The sequence below is a fragment of the Brassica rapa genome, chromosome A05 (genome assembly GCF_000309985.2).
Source record: "Brassica rapa cultivar Chiifu-401-42 chromosome A05, CAAS_Brap_v3.01, whole genome shotgun sequence".
NCBI classification, from domain to species: Eukaryota; Viridiplantae; Streptophyta; class Magnoliopsida; order Brassicales; family Brassicaceae; genus Brassica; species Brassica rapa.
This window is the reverse complement of record NC_024799.2, coordinates 19,273,697-19,291,494: the sequence shown is the minus strand read 5'-3', so window position 1 is coordinate 19,291,494 and position 17,798 is coordinate 19,273,697. Positions and strand designations below refer to the sequence as shown.

Here is a 17,798-nt window from a genome sequence, read left to right as displayed (position 1 = left end):
CTATCTAGTCAACAAAAAATAAGTTAAAGCAAAGGTAATAGACTAATGGGGTTTAGTGGAATTAACTTTTCCTAACTATTAGATTACCAAACCGGTTTGGTATGTTGCCAAATCATATGGCCACATCATACAAACAAACCAACACGATTACACGAGTTCTTTTTGTTTTCAAGACTAAATGTATTTCTATTTTATAACCAGCTTAAATGGTTGATCATATCTTTTATACCTTTATATGTGAGACGTTATCATATTTTTCAATTTTTGTTTATCTTATATTTTGCAACACTAGTTCTTCATTTTTCACATTGTGATTTTCCGGCACTCTAAATACTTTCACAGTCATCTTCATAGACAGTTACACACTATTCATATCTATTTCCCCATGCATCGTAAATGTCGCATTCTTCGTTAGATAATTTGTACTTTAAGTGAAATTCCAACACGTCAAGCCAAATTAAAAAAATATAAAAAACTATAGTATCACTGCATGTTCTGGTCCGGAATAATCATTTGCTAATACCAATAACCAGTGGTGAATCCAAGATATTTATTGGGCACACTAAAATAGAATAATGGGATTAGGATAAATATAGACTATATATATATATATATTTATATATCTAAGGGAATTTAGACTAATCATGTACTTCTATCGCTGGTTAGGTTATGCTAAATATGTTGTATATATACACACCTTGGTTGAGATTACACAATTCCGCATACGATATTATATAGAAAATAAAAGTAAAAATGTGGAATCGAACTTGGGATGCTATAGATACACAAACTAAATTTCCCATCTGATTTAGCATATCATCTATGATTTCTTTAGAAAGGTCCCCATAGCGTAGTCTTCGTCCCTGCTAATAATACGGTGTAAAGAATTCTTTAATTTCCACCGAATTTCGGATTAGGAGCACAATAACACTAACGTCTGTGTTTGTCTGCGTTTAAAGTTTAAACTATTAGCTTATCACGTCTACTGGTAAATCACTGGATAGAGATCTCCATTTTGACACACCTCGCATGAGGAATGGGACATGCAAGAACGTCCATTTTGACACGCCTAACATGAGGAATGGGACATGCAAGAACGTACGATGAGTTTAAACCAATGGCATAAAATTTATTATACTAATTAATCAAAGATTAATTAAAAGTTAAGAGATCATTTCTTATATTCCGCTAAGAATGTTATCCTAAGAACTCCATTAATCATGCTTTAATGAACCTTTTCAATTTTATTACGTATTTGCTATTTAAAATTATCTCCGCATAAAAGTTAAACTGTGCTTCCTAATTAGTTTTTAGCTATTATACGTAAAAGTCAAGAATATGCACCCACACATCTCCATACAACTTTATATGCCAAAAGTAAAAATGTACAAACCTAAAATATAAGTCGCTCTTGTAGCAGCCAATTATGATTGCTTATTTACCTGAAATAAATACAACGTGAACATGCATGGCAAGATAGTCCATTTGTTGGTTCAAAGCCAATTTTAGGTTAACTCAATTTATACAAGTAAAATAAATGAGCTGTTGATTCTATCTTGTGAACGTATGTGATTAGGAGTTTGGTGGATATTAAAAATGGTTTTTAGATATTAATATGTTATATAATTTTATATTTAAACACATAATAATGTGAAGACGTCCAGTTTTACATCTAAACGCAAACACATAATCAAAACGTTATATGTTTATTATATTTATATCTGATGTATAAAAAAGAAACCAATGTTCTGCTATCATAAGTAAGTTGAAAGATTTTTTCTCAAAAAAAAGTAAGTTGAAAGATTTTCGTTCAAAAAAGTAATTATAATCGTTTGGACATCTAAAGGCCCGCAAAGGCGCAAAGGGTACAAGTCTTGAATGTAATGCATATCTGCCTGTCCTTTTACACGTAAAAATATTATTCTTATATATTATGTTAATTTTATTTGTCAAGCATTATTTACAAATGGAAATATAAACAAAAAAAAAACACATTGAAAATTTTCTTTGCATTTGCATTTCAAGTTTGTGCTTGCGTGTGAAAAGTATAGTTATATTTACAAAAAGTTCCATCTATTTTTTGTTAAAACACATAACATTTGCAAATTGTAAAGAGGAATTGGATTGCATATACATAAGGAAGACCAAAATTAATTGTATAACCATATTAAAGACTTGGCTATGACATTATACATATTGTTTAAAAAGTGACAAAAATACCTTTATATCTGCGCGTGAAAAATGTTTGATGTCTACTTCTTTTCTTCAATCAAAAGATTTCTTTCACTTTGGCACAACTTTTTGAGATAGTGTAGTAGCGACTGAATTGTGTTGCATGCTTTTAAAGATATGATTGGACTCCAGCACTGTAAGTAAACATTAACACTTTGGTTTATTCATCTGTATTGATATAGAATTTCTACTATTATGAGTCTATTACATTCCTCGCGTAGGTACCAGTTCCCATTTGTACTATATTACTTAGCATGTCTTAGTATTATGGAATCTTTTATTGTATTCATTTACATATGTTCTGTTTTATACTAGGTATGTATGTGAATTGTGTAACTCCATCCCACATTGTAACTAGGTTAAGACTCGTCTATGTTAGATGTTGATGTGTGCAGTGACTAAATACTTTATATATCTTTCAGGCTGCAATTACTGAGACACGCGATGAGACTGCAACCAACATTCAAAAAAACAACCAGGTGGTACTTTTTCGCCAGTTAATGCCCCTGATAGGGCCCTGTGGTATCGGTCTTGCTAGCGCCTGAACAGCCTATACGCTCAACCGTAGACATGTCAGCATCCAACGCGCCTCGAGTTTTCCCTAGTCATGGTGTGACTGAGTCCATAATTGTAAATAGCCATTTAAACGTTGAATGTTGAAAATGTGGGTGTAAGACAAGACTACACTATGGACCAGTATCTAATAGTATGGAAAGTGTAATTTCAGACAAGTAACATTTGTTTGCTTAGATGGGGACAATACTATAGTGTTGGTATAGTTTGGAAATGCCAACTTATTCTTATATTTTGTAGGTTGCATCATTGGGGATCAGAGTTGCTGATGCCTCTTGTACCGTAGAAGGTTAGAACGGTCTGTTATGTCACTGCTATGTCACCGCATAAGACCACTTACGTGGATCTGCCTCCAACAGGCCAGCCAAAGTCACCCATGTGGTACCAACCGATTGTTTCCTTACTCGTGCGCTCAATCATGATGATCTTGATTGTGTTAACTTCGGTTCAATCCCTTTGTATTAATTGTGCACCTTTCGTAAGAAGATACACACAACTTTCTGTTTTAGTGGCCTACTCCAGTTTTTCATATGTTAATTTCCACATTGTACCAAATATGTATGTTTACTATGTAGAATATGCAACAAATAATTAAGTATAGAGTGTGTACTTTTGTAGGTGAGCTGTGATGTTATGTTGGTAACTATACTATGCATTCTATACATATCATAGTTTGTTTGCCATTAGAATACACCGTTGGTTAGTGTACAAACGTATCCACTATAGTCGTCTCAACTTGAACCACTTGTTATGCCTTCTCCAACAAAATGTTTTTACATAGCAACCTCGGCGGACTATACTATATCACATATAGTATAGTAAAATTTTCATCCTTATTGTCCTTATATGTCATGTTAGCATATACATGTCACGCATATAGTACAGTCCAACACTTTTAAACCTTTTATGGTCACCACTGCTATAACGTTTATTTTATTGAATTGGAGTCCACCTTCGCGTTCCAGAAACACGAAGTACACTGTAAACAACCTCAATAAAAAAATGTAGATACTCTTTGCATATGTGTAGTTTTTTTGTGGTTTAAACTTTAATTCAGGACCGGCTCAATGGTGTCATAGACCCTGAGGCAAAAAAAAATTTAATTTTTAAACTATTATTTTTCTTTAAAAAATTTGATAGATATATGTTTTTTTCAAAATAACAGAAGTATTTTTAAAAATATATCTATGGAAATAAAAAAACTTTCATATAAAAAATGTGGACCTCTTTTCTTATTTTTAATATAAATACATGTATTTTTTTTTAAAAACCAGGCCCTTATTTATTAAGAAATAAGAGGACAACGGACTGGGCCCGTGGCGATCACACCGTTCGCCCCCCTATCTAAGCCGGCTCTGCTTTAGTTAAAAATTAAGTTATATTTCTTAGATATTAATGTTAGACCATCTCCAACCCACCTCTATTTTCATCTCTATATTTTTCTCTATAAAGAGAAAATCTCTATTCTAGAGATGAATTTTCTCCAATGTATACTTTTGTGATAGAGTTCATCTATTTATAAAAGAAAATATAGAGATGTGCTATTTTCACTTCTATATAGAGGCAAAAAGTAATATTCATCTATATTTTTCTCTAAATTAGAAAAATTCTATTATAGAATCATACATTGGAGTAAACCCACCTCAATAATAAAGATTTCTATTTTAGAAGAAATTATAGAGACATACATTTGAGATGCTCATAGTATACTTGCCGATAGAAATGCTCTTAGAGCATCTTCAACACATATTGTTATTTATTCCTCTATAATATCTTTTAGAAATAAAATTGATTTTTCTCATCTTTATTTTTTTCTTTATTAATAAAGAAATAAATAGCATTCATCTATTTTTATTCTAAGATTGTTATTATAAAGGAATACATTAAAGCATAATTCACCTCTATTACAAAATTTCTCTCTTTTAGAAATAAAAGTAGAGAAATAAAATAACAACATACATTAGAGACGATGGTCTTGCAAACTTTTGGTACCCAAAAGAAAGATCTATTTAGGTAAGCTCTTTTGCACAAAAAAAAACAAGTTTTTAGGTTCAGTCAAGATTCATTAACTACAAAACGTTGTTCAATACCTCAGAAACTTCTTCTCCTTGAGATCCAACTTGCCTTTACGTTTCTTATTCAGGAAACAATAATCAACTATTTCGACATTATTTCGTCTTCGTGTATAGACTTATAAACGAGTAATATGTAACAATAATCAACTATTTCGGCATTATTTCAGGTTAAGTTGAATTTACACAAGTAAAATAATTGAGCTGTTGATTCTATCTTGCGTACGTAAAAACTAATTGTGCTTTGGAGTTTGGTTGATTGAATGGCAAAAAATTGGAAATAAAAATGTGTTAAGATGCTAAATATTATTTCTAATTATACTATAAACACACATAATAGTGTGAAAGCAATCTAACTTAACATCTAAACACGCAAACACAGTGTCAAAAAACTTTATATGTTATTTAGAAAAAAAAAACCTTTATATGTTTCTTATATTTTTACCTTTTTTGTTTTAAATGATAGAAGGTCCGAAACCATGTTAAATTAATCTCTTTAGAAGCGTACATCCCAACAAATAGGAATTGAACATATAACCTTTAAAAATCTTATCAAGAAATCTAAAAGTTTTAACTAATAGACCAGCTTTCTAACTAATATATATTCTGATGTATGTAAGAACTAATGTTTGGTTATAAATAAGTTAGATTATTTTTCGTTTATAAGTTCCACATAAATCCAACAATTAATAATAACAATATCATGAAAAATATAAAAAGTATTTGATAATTGATATATTATTTTTTTAATAATAACTTATGAAATTAGATTTATTCATTTCTATATAAATATATATATATGTGTAACGGAAATTATTATTTTTTGAATAGTTTATTTTATTGGACGAACCGCTGTAAAAATAAACATGAAACAATTAAGATAAAATAATAAAAATAGTTATCACATACTGTAATTACTTAGATAATGGGCTTTGTTTTAAATGATAGAAGGTCCGAAACCATGTTAAATTAATCTCTTTAGAAGCGTACATCCCAACAAATAGGAATTGAACATATAACCTTTAAAAATCTTATCAAGAAATCTAAAAGTTTTAACTAATAGACCAGCTTTCTAACTAATATATATTCTGATGTATGTAAGAACTAATGTTTGGTTATAAATAAGTTAGATTATTTTTCGTTTATAAGTTCCACATAAATCCAACAATTAATAATAACAATATCATGAAAAATATAAAAAGTATTTGATAATTGATATATTATTTTTTTAATAATAACTTATGAAATTAGATTTATTCATTTCTATATAAATATATATATATGTGTAACGGAAATTATTATTTTTTGAATAGTTTATTTTATTGGACGAACTGCTGTAAAAATAAACATGAAACAATTAAGATAAAATAATAAAAATAGTTATCACATACTGTAATTACTTAGATAATGGGCTTTGACAAAAAAAACCGTTAATAGATTTAAAATAAATAAAAAAAGTCATGGGGTAAAGTCATGTTTGAGAAAATATTATGAGGTCAATATACTAATTTTACAATATTTTACCAGATTTTTCTTTCAAAAATACAAGTAAATCTGTTTTTAACAAAAATCTAGGGGGGGGGGGGGGGGGAAATCAAGTTGATCTCAAGTTATAACTCGATAGTCTTACAATCTTTTAGAACCCAAGAAAGTTCTATTTAGGTTCAGTCAAGTTTCATCAAATACCAAACGACCTTCAATACCTCAGAAATTTCTTCTTTTTGAGGTCCACAATTTATATACTTTTGTCTCTACTTTTCTTATTGAGGAAATAATAATCAACTATTTCAGAATTATATTTCGTTTTCTCGTGGACTTATAAACGTGTAATAATCTGACTTGGTCAAGTTCGTTACGAGTTTTTTCTACGGTGCTAAACCCAACATCTCGGACCGGATCAATGAGTTACCCATCTAACTCCTCTATAAATACGCATTAAACCAATTAATAACACACTTAAACATTCATAAATCTTTCTCGAAATTCAAGTCCATGTCCGAAGCTTCTTCTTTGCTAATACCCAAAACAAACCCTCCAGTTACATCGGATCCAATGGCAAACAAATCCCTGACAGGCCTCGAGAGTCTCATAAAGCTTCTCCCAACAGGAACACTCTTCATCTACCTCTTACTCAACCCTGTCCTCACAAACGACGGTGAATGCTCCACATCTAATAAGGTCATGTCAAGCATTCTCATCGCTCTTTGCAGCTTCTCTTGCGTGTTTTCATGCTTCACCGATAGTTTCAAAGACACGGACGGGTCAAGAAAGTATGGTATAGTCACCAGAAAGGGTCTTTGGACTTACGCAGATCCAGGATCCGTGGACTTGTCTAAGTACAAGCTTAGAATTGCTGATTTCGTTCACGCGGGTTTCGTGGTGGCTGTGTTTGGAACACTTGTGTTGCTTGACGCTAATACCGCAAGCTGCTTTTATCCTCGGTTTAGAGAAACGCAAAAGACTCTGGTCATGGTTTTGCCTGTGGCTGTGGGCATTGCCTCGGCCGGTATCTTCGCTATATTTCCTAGTAAACGGAATGGACTCGGCTATGCTCCAAGTGGTGAGAAGGAGGAAGAGGAGACCAAGAAGGATGCAGGCTCTGCATGAGACGTAGTTGATTCTATTGTTTGTTATCTTGGTCAAGATTTATTGAAGATAAAAGAAAACGATTGTATGCTTAAAAGATTTATTTAGTTCTTTTGTAAGTCGTTACCATAAATGTATATTGTATGGAATCTTATAGTATTTCAGAATAAAACGACGTTACCCTATAAACAAGAGCTTGTGTGTCTTATCTATATAAGTTCATTAGCCAAACTTTATGAAGATTTTATAGTTTATAATTCCATGTATCTTCGGACATCATATTAGATTTTTATTATCATGTTTGAAGCTGCCATGAGATCGATCTTTGTTTATAACTAATTCGAGTTTGACTATATGGTGATCAGAAGTACCGTTGGAAGAAAGAATTGAATAAGAGCCAGGTACAAATTCGAAAGGCGATTCAGGAGATGTCAGAATCTACATCAGATGAAGGGATTCAGATATTATTATTGCCATGATTTTTTTTTTTAATTATTGCCATGATTTAGTATACTAATCAATGTGAGAACAAAACTAACGAGAAACTAGCTTTGGCTTTTGGCAATAATGGTTCAAATTTGAAGTGATACTATTTCTCATGGGAAAAGGATATTCTGATTAAAATGACTTGAACCCAAAATCCTGAATACTTGTTCTTAACCTAAACGGTACCCGAATGCCGAACGCATAGTGTTGTAAGGTTAATTGTAAAATGAAAAGCCCATGCGGTTGAGTGGAGAAGAGAGGATGATGATCCATGGCTGAAGATGTCCCATGACGAAAAACAAATATGGAGTTGCTTTACACTATTTAAAAGCCCAAGTCAAAATTTCTAGTCCTTTTAAGTTTTAAGTAGAAGACCTAATACCTAAGAGCATGTTTATTGTAGATCTCTTAAGTTAGGATTTTTAGCGTAATATAAGATACGATATCTTAGTTTTTAATTAAAAAACATTAAGAGACGTCTCTTAAATAAAAAATATCTCTTAAATAAAAGATATATCTTAAATAAGAGATATAAGAGACGTCTCTTAGCTTTTTTAGTTAAAAGCTAAGAGATCGTATCTTATATTACGCTAAGAATCTAAACGTAAGAGACTTGCAATAAACATGCTTTAAGTGATTTATGAGGTGAATATTGGTTAACGGCACAACATCCCCAATATATTAATTGAGAAACATTTTTAAGTTGTGACTATTGATTCAATGATGAGGTGTCATCACCACAACTCTTTTTACAACCCTTATTAAAAAAGACACAACTTACTAGAGTAATAACGGAAATGCCATTATAGACCACCATTTATTTATAAAATTTTGTGAAATCATAATTACTATTTCCATCGAATCTACCCAGACCAACTCAAGTTTGAGTAATAGAATAACCGTTTGATGCGGAAAAAAAAAATCTACGCTCTAAATCCGGTTGACAACCGGTTTATTAATAAATAATCTTTGATTATGAATGATATTTAAAGTACTGTCTCTTGGCGTCTTAGTTGTAATATGAAAACGGTATTACGTTTGTAATCCAAAAAGTATGATAAATCAGCATACTGACACAGTGACACTGTACATTTTAGAAAACATCTGGGATCAAAACATCTTGGGGCTATCTTGGTTTCGAGTATCTGGCCAAAAAAAAAAAAATTTTAAATGTTAGTGAAATGACAATCAACAAACTTTTGTGGTCATGTTGTAACTAATAAGTTTAGTCATGTACAATGGGTTCGTGCTATAAGATTGATAGAAATAGTGTAAATTCATCTGCATATGGGTTTTATTTCCGAGGCAAATAGAAATATGAAGTTACTTTAGCAAAAAATGTTATTTGTAGGGTTCTCATATGATACTGGTACAATCGTCTGCTTATGTTATTCAAAATTCTCTTCTAAATCCATGAATTAAATACAAATCTTAAAATGACCAATAAAGTAAACAAAATATTATGATATTTTATATATATAGTTAATACATTAAATGTGAGAATTTGCTAATGTGAGAATTTCTTAACGTGGCAATGGTATAATTACTACGTGCTACATGTCTAAATTTATATCATTCCATTTTTTCGTAAGTACATCGAAATAAATGCTGACTTCATGTGCAAAGTTTACATTTAATTCATGATTCGAGTATGTTGTATGTAGCATGTTTTTTTGTTTTTTTGTTTAACTGTGAATATCATATTAATGAAAAACGTTTACAATCTAAGAGTTTATAAACAACCTATTGTTAGGCATGACAAAAACAGAGAAAAAACATGCTAACTGAGAACTTAAAGAGACGCTTTGTTATACCAACCAAAGGGCCATGAGATGCTTAAATTCATTCCTGGTTTTACGAGCAGAGATTATATTCCTGACAGCCCTATCAACCAGCTTGTATATTTCCACAATTAACTAAAGGCCTCCTTAACATTCGAAGATTCAATTAATCATTTATTGTTATCACAAATTTAAGATATCTATTATACTAGGATAAGACCTGCGCAATGAATAAATTTATATGAAAATTATTTAAAAAAATCGTATGGAAAATAAAATGTAGATTATCGATCGAATTAATATTTTTGGTCCATAAACAATTTCTTAAAAACTTTTTTGCTAATTACATAATTTGTTTACTAATGAACTGATCTCATTTTTAAAAATATTTTAGGTCAAAAAATTATTTATGGCATAAAAACCTAACGTCTAGGCCGAAGAATCTCATGCATACTATTTGTTACAATGAAATTATGTCAGCTCGGTTTTATATCATGATTTAGCAATTTAAAAGTTAATTATTGTTATGAGAAGTTTACGTTCACGTGTCAATCCTATCTATCTTCGATATTTTTTCCTTTTTATGTCATTTTGGTTATTGCTCGATATAAATTTTGATTTTTGAGTTTATTCTCATTTCTTTCTTTTATTTGGTCTGAGATTTAGAAAATATTTTAAGATTCAAAATTATTAAAAAGATACATACTTAGGTTAAGATCTGCGCCTTGTGCATAATAAATATTTTATCTATTATTTATTTTATATTTTTCTGCATATTATGAAATAATAAAATAATAGTCATATATTAAATAACTAAGAAATCAGTTACTATTATGTAATAAATTTGCTTGTACATATAAATCAAATGACCGCTCTTGTTTATTCACAATATTTTAGGATAAATAAATCAAATAATCAATCTTATCTATCGTATATGATATATAATTAAATTTAAACGATATGTAATATATATATATATATTAAAATAAACACCTATTAAAATAAAATTATTTATTTATGTGATTTTATTATCATTGTATCTTATTATAGAAAAAAATTAAACATGGATCACAAAAGTTTATGTGAGACTTTTAACAGTTTAGTAATTTATACTCGTTTTGAAAAAATCAAAATACAACATATACAAAAAAATCTAAAATTTTAATATATGATAATGTAATTGTGTAATTTATTTTAATAATAAAGAATTAAAAAATGATAGAAAATATACGGATTATTAGCAAATCTTCATTAGTTAAGATCATTAATTACTATATACTAGATGACCGGTCTGCACCCTGTGCGGGCATAAATATGAAATAAATATTATATAGTTTTTAGAAGTAATAGATTTTACAACATAATATCACCGTCTTTGTGACGGGTTCATCAGTCATGGAAAAAAGCTGGTAGTCAATATTTGAGATGGATGAGAGGGAACATAGTAACGTCAGTATGAAGTGCATATATTGTGTGTATGTATAATTGCAACGTCACAAAATATTTTGTGTGTTTAAGAATATACTTTCATTCAAAAAATGGAATAAATATTGTATAGTTTTAGAAGTAACAGATTTTATATTATCATTAATTATAATTGTATTGTATATGTGTCGTAATTCTTTATTTTAGGTGAATAATATTATTTTTTCATAAATAATAAACAAAAATTTATGTAGACATATTAAAAGAAAATATAATAAAAATCAAAATATTATCCATAAATAATATAAATTATGAAGTACATTTCTCGATAAAGAAAACAAATTCAATTAGAAACCTGCAAAAAATTAAATAAATTTTGTAAGCAATTTGACGAGTTAACATTATTTGATAAATTTATAAATTTCTAAATTTATTGAACATGAAATAATATTAGATTGACATACCGTCATCGGTCTCCTAACTCATTACAACCCATCTGGCAAATAAAAAAAATAAATAATTGTAACAGTTTATATATTTTAAAATTTGTATTTGAAAAAAAAGTAGGTTAAAATTACGTACTGTGACTACGAAATATTCTGAAAAACTTGTTTGTAGATAACACTCAATGTTTTTGTCTGCAGCTTCCTTTCTTTACCAGTTATTAGGATTTTTAATCCAGATCTCAACTTAACTCTTGAAAGTGCAACTTTGCCTTGCATTTTGTAAGTATTTTATAAATTATTTTAAAATTATGATAAATTTATTCTTTAAACAACGATAAATAATTTAAAAATAATATTAATAACGAGTTTTGGATTTTGTAATATTTAAAATAGTTATTATATAATTATATTCGAACACAATTCATCAAGTAGAGTATAAAACTATTATAATTATCTTATATAAAATTTCGTTCATTATATTTTATAGTTTATAAATATTAAAGTAATAAATAAAACATTATTAATCTTTCTATAATTTCGAGAATTAGTTTCCATAAATTGTTATTTGTAATATTCGTTAGATTATATGACAAGCGATGTTAAATGATTTTAGACTTATCTTAAATTTTTAGATCTAAATTAAATAAATAAAAATTAAAAACAATCGACCAATCAAATTATAACAATTTCTTGAAACTTCACCTATGAACCCCTATCTGCGATAGATCAGTCCACGAGATTCACAAAAAAAATCTAAATCCCTTACAGGTTAGGTTACTTAAACGTAGATTTGTCCATTTGACATATATGCACCATGTTGGTAAGTTGACCACGATTATTGGTGGAACTAATATCCGATATAATAAAAAAAAGTAGCTGGTTCGATTTTTAATTTTCTAGGTTGTTTGACTGCTTTGAAATATTTTGGCTTATTTGCAATTTAATATGCTAACTTATTTTATGTTAAGCCTCTCTCTTTTTGTTTTGCCTTTTGCATATTTAATTTGATAATTACTACTATGATTTGATAATAATAAATAGTAGTAATTCATTGATTATTTTTTTGCCAGACGTTACAATCTCATTCAATATAGCCTGCATATATAGTCTAATTATAATGAAATCAATCTTGTTGATTGACTGATACACACACTTCAAAAAATGACTCAAGTCATGGGACAAACCTTGGCAGCTTCCATTTCAATGCAGGCAATATCAAGTCCATCGAACATGGAAGAGTCCTTGCTAACCAAAGAAACCTTGAGAAGCAAGAAAGATAAACATACATTATTAGTAAACACATGATGACATTGCAAATTAAGCACCAGCAATATAATATTAAGAAGGGAAAACCAAGATTGGCGTCAGCTGTCCTTCTAGGTCAAGCATGCCTTTAGCAAAAGCAGCTGCAAACATCTGGTCAACATATGCAAACCAGTTCAAACATTATTTTTTTTTCCAACACATATGCTTAATTATCTTCAGTAGTATCAATGTAAAAGGTGTACGTACCTGAACACGTCCCCACTAGTAGAAAAAATTGCTATAGCTACGAATTTGCTACGTTATTTTCGTAGCAAATTGGAAAAAGCTACGAATTTGCTACGAATTTGCCACGAAACGTAAAACGTAGCAAACCATATCAATTTCATAGCTAAATTAGCTACGATTTTGCTACGAATGTAAACGTAGCAAAAATTTACTACGATTTTGCAACGAATATTATGTGGCTAATATACAAAATGTCTTTTAGCTACGATTTGCCACTAAAATATTCGTAGCTATTTGAAACCCTATACCCTAAACATGTTTCTAACCCCTAAACTCTAAAAGTAAACTTTAAACTCTAATATTTTCATACTATTAAAGTTAAACTCAAATTTAATCACTTTTAAAATAACTTTTCAAATTTTAAATCTAAACTCAAACACTATATTTCAAACCCTAAACTCTATATATAAACTCTATACCCAAATCATAAATCAAAACATTAACTCTAATATTTTCAAAGTTTAACAACAAATATCAACTTAAACTCAAAATTTAATATTTTAAATAAACTATTTCCAAAACTACTAAAATTCAAACACTATATTCCAAACCATGTACAATAACTCTAAATCTTATACCCCAAATCATAAAATCCAAACATCAAATTTAACCTTTTCAAATTTAAACACCAAAACCTAAACATAGATACTAATCAAAAAATTTCAAATTGTATCCTCAAATTTTACTCTAAACCCCAAACCTAAGACTCCAAATAAACTTTAATCATGAACATTAACCTTATATTTAAAAATTTTAAATTAGACTAAACTTTTAACTTTAATCATAGTCATTAATCAAATCATATATTATAAATCTATTATTTAAATTTAAATTCATTTGTTTAACCATATAAACCCATTCATATTTAAGTGAATTAGAAGCTTATTTGATGACCAAAGAAAAAGAATTAACAGCTTAATTCTGATTGGACCAAAAAGTGAAGCGTGGATCACCATTTTTTGAATCTCTGCCGTTGGTAATATTAATCTTACGGCTCAGATTAATTCACCATTCTTCTTCCTCCACACGATTCTATACTTCTTATTTTCTTCTTCTTCTGTACCTCTTCGATCTCCTCATCTAATCTCATCTCTCTTATCCTCTTCCCATCTCTCTTTCTCCTCTGCTCATGAATCATTTACTTTTCTTCTTTCAAGCAAATGGATCTGAACGAAGAGGATTACCACCGTCATGCTTCTCACCACCATGCTCCTTTCTATTCGGTTGCGCTCTTCACCACCACCACCACCGCACGCTCGTCAACACCACCACCGGTCACGTCTCTCTCTCTCTCTCTCTCTCTCTCTCTCTCTCACTCTCTCTCTCTGTGTGTTTTGAATCTGATTTTTTTTTTGTTCTTGGTAAAGGAAAGTGGAGGAGGCACAGGAGATTGATGAATGAGGAACAGAAGATTGATGGAGGAGGTAGCAGTGGTGGGTCGTGAGCAGAGCCGGCTTGAATGTTGAAGACGAAGAAGCTCGGTGAGGAGGCGGCAGGCGGCGGAGAATATACATTAGGTTTAGATTAGGGTTAGGTATATTTTTAATTTGGTTTAGTATGCTAAACCGATTTTATTTCTTAATAGTTTGATAAATCGTTTTAAATTTTGTAAGCCAATTTGATATATAAAATATAATTTTCTAATATTTTTTTATTTCGTAAATTAATATTGAATATTTTGCAATTTATTTTTTTTAATTTTTTTTTTTTAAATAGATACGTTTTAGCAACGTTCATCTCTGTAGCAAAATAGTCACGAAATCGTCGTTGCAAAAACGTAGCATCTTGCTTCGACTTTGCTACGAATTTTTTTTTGCTACGATGCTATAGCTACGATCCAATTTTCGTAGCATTTCGTAGCAAATCGGTCATATAGCTACGAAAATCAGTCCATAGCTACGAAAACCGACCGTAGCTATAGCGACTTTTTACTAGCGTCAGAGCTGTAAATTTTAAGGTCATGATGGTATGTACTATGGAGACGAAGCAATCCAGTCCCTTCACCTGAAAAAAGCATGTAATTTAAGGCCATTGTCATCGGTGAAATATTCCAAAATAAAAATAACAGATCATGAGGCCTTACCTGGATACATATTGTATCAGAAGAATCTACCAAGCTTTTCTGCCTGCATGCAGCTGAAGCAAACATCAATAAATTAAACAATTCTTCCATATTTGGAAAACATATATATATATATATATATAACAATGACAAATTAAATGGTAGAGTATGTAAACACCTGTTTTCTACCAGTGTGAGTTAGAACACCGCCGTATTTAAGAATCATAAGGGCCTCTACAGGTCTTTCTTCTTCGCCTTCACCATCCCACTTCAGCGGCTTCAGTTGAACCTTCCTGTATATCCCTGAGAAATTTCCTCCTTACGCCATTCCAAAAGGTTCTCTGCTGTGAGAAAATGACCTCATGAATTAAATAAAAAAATGCATAATGCTAGCTTACTTATAAGATAGTATATTAAAAAAAATGATATAAGATAATATTACTAAATGATACTATGTAATACTTTCCCCGGACTATATTCAACAAAAAAAGAGAAAGTACTAAAGAACTTCTTCAAGAACTGCTTTAACTTGGCGAAGCTTCTCAACATGTTCAAGGTCTTCTGGATCACTATCACTCTCACGACATGGTCTACACATAAAAAAAGGAAGACCATATTGTCGTTACCAGTATTCAACACATGGAAAAGATAGACCAGACATGCTTTTTGGAGACATGACACAAAGAGTTGAGTTCATGGTTCCAAGAATGTACGGAGAACTAACATTCTTGTTGCATCTAATAGGTCTTGCAACTGGACTGCACTTTTTAGTTTTGTCAACAAAAAGAAAAAAAATATATAAAATGAATCAAAACTCTGATAAAAGATGGATGACAGAAAAGCTGGAGCCTCTCGCACCTCAAATCTTGGCTTTCCACCATTGTACTTCAGCATCAGGTTTAACAATTTTTCCTCTGTAACATTTAGTTTAACCTTCTGTTTTGGAGTTCGATCGCCACTATCATGTAATAACAAAATTTTAACAGATAGAAGTATATAGGAGATAAAGGTGATTTATATGCTAAGAAAACATACTGTCGACTAACAGCAATGCCACAACGTAGCTCTTCTGAGTGCACATTGCCTTGGCAGGTTAGTCCTTTATTTGGTTGTACAGGTTTATTGAACTTCCAAGGCAAAGTGGGTGGCAGAGTCGATGAAAGATGAGGAGCCTTTGCGTCTAAACACATTTTTCTTAGCATACAAGCAACATCGTCGTAATACCTTAATAGTATGAGAGGAGAGATTTGTGAATAATACTTTAAAGAATGAAAAGAGAATGTTTGTATTTTAAGACCTTGGATGTCTCTTATATATATATAGTCGATTTATTTCTAATATTAATGACACACAATATTTTGCATAATAAATAATGAAATCGTTTAAAGAAAGATATTAAATGTGTATTGTCAAAAAATGATTTGCATATGATATGATTTTAACTTGCGCAAGTAATCCATATTAGAAATGTAAGTTATTAAAAACAAACAATCTAATTAGAAACATTAAAATATTTTGTAAGCAATGTAATAAATATGATATCAACATGCACAAGTTTACCGTTTGAATAATAAGGAAATTTTTTAATATTTGTCTTAATTCTAAATCTTGCCCAAGGGTAAACTAAATCGATAATATTTAATGATTTCAACTTGTGCAAGTAATCCATATTGTGAATAAGTGATTTGCATATTCAATGATTTCAACTTGCGCAAGTAATCCATATTAGAAAGGTAAGTTATTAAAAACAAATTTTGTCATTAAGTTATTTGCATATTTAATGATATCAACTTGTGCAAGTAATCCATATTAGAAAGGTAAGTTATTAAAAACAAACAACTTAATTAGAAACATTAAAATATTTTCTAAGCAAATGTAATTAATATGATATCAACATGCGCAAGTTTACTGTTTGAATAATAAGGAAAGTTTTTAATATTTGTTTTAGTTTTAAATCTTGCCCAAGGCTAAACTAAATCGATAATTATTATCCACTAGCTATATATGGGCTTAACGAAATCGACAATAGTTTTGGTTTTGTCTACATAAGCAATTGATTAAAATAAATGAAAAATAAAATTCAAAAAAATCGACCAATAGAATTATAACAAATTTTCTGAGAAACTCTACATTAATGTCATATCAGCAAAAATCACTAAAGTGACTTCTCTTTTAATATATAGGAGGATATCATAATCTTTTTTTTTTTTTTTTTTTTTTTTTTGACGTCAAAAGGCTATTCTATTACTCAAACTTGAGGTGGTCTGGGTAACCAAACCGGAATAGAACAACCAACAAAATGTAACTCTCTACGAAAAGATCTAGCAGTCTTGGCTAGAAAATCTGCTGTCTGATTTTGCGCCCGTGGAACGTAAGTGATGTTGAAGTCCGGGAAACATATCTGTAACGTCTCTATTCTCTCCAATTCCGTCGCAAAGCTTGGCCACGCCTGAGGATCCTTAACCATAGAAATCAGTTCCTTACAGTCTGTCCCAAAGCTCTGGCAGGTCGAGTGCTGCAGCATACTCTCCATCGCCCACCGCAGTGCTTCTACCTCTGAATGCAAGGCTGATTCACGTCGAGG

At 30.3% G+C, this 17,798-nt stretch overlaps 1 protein-coding gene and 1 long non-coding RNA gene across 3 annotated transcripts; both read left to right on the top strand.

The window, feature by feature from the left end:
* Positions 1 to 6,551: 6,551 nt before the first annotated feature.
* On the top strand, positions 6,552 to 8,859 carry LOC103869169 (protein DMP1-like). The gene has a single exon (XM_033291586.1). The coding sequence runs from the start codon at positions 6,870 to 6,872 to the stop codon at positions 7,482 to 7,484; it is 615 nt and encodes a 204-aa protein (XP_033147477.1). The 5' UTR covers positions 6,552 to 6,869; the 3' UTR covers positions 7,485 to 8,859.
* Positions 8,860 to 13,472: 4,613 nt separating this feature from the next.
* Positions 13,473 to 14,800, top strand: LOC103869165. 2 transcript variants are annotated; one of them, XR_001958749.2, is made up of 2 exons: positions 13,473 to 14,431; positions 14,520 to 14,800. It is a non-coding gene; the product is annotated as an uncharacterized LOC103869165 (long non-coding RNA). The 2 variants fall into 2 exon arrangements; XR_633156.3 differs by having other exon boundaries at positions 14,075 to 14,426.
* Positions 14,801 to 17,798: the final 2,998 nt, after the last annotated feature.

Excerpts from the sequence above, each read along its gene's own strand:
- LOC103869169 (XM_033291586.1), top strand. The coding sequence starts at position 6,870 with ATGTCCGAAGCTTCTTCTTTGCTAATACCCAAAACAAACCCTCCAGTT.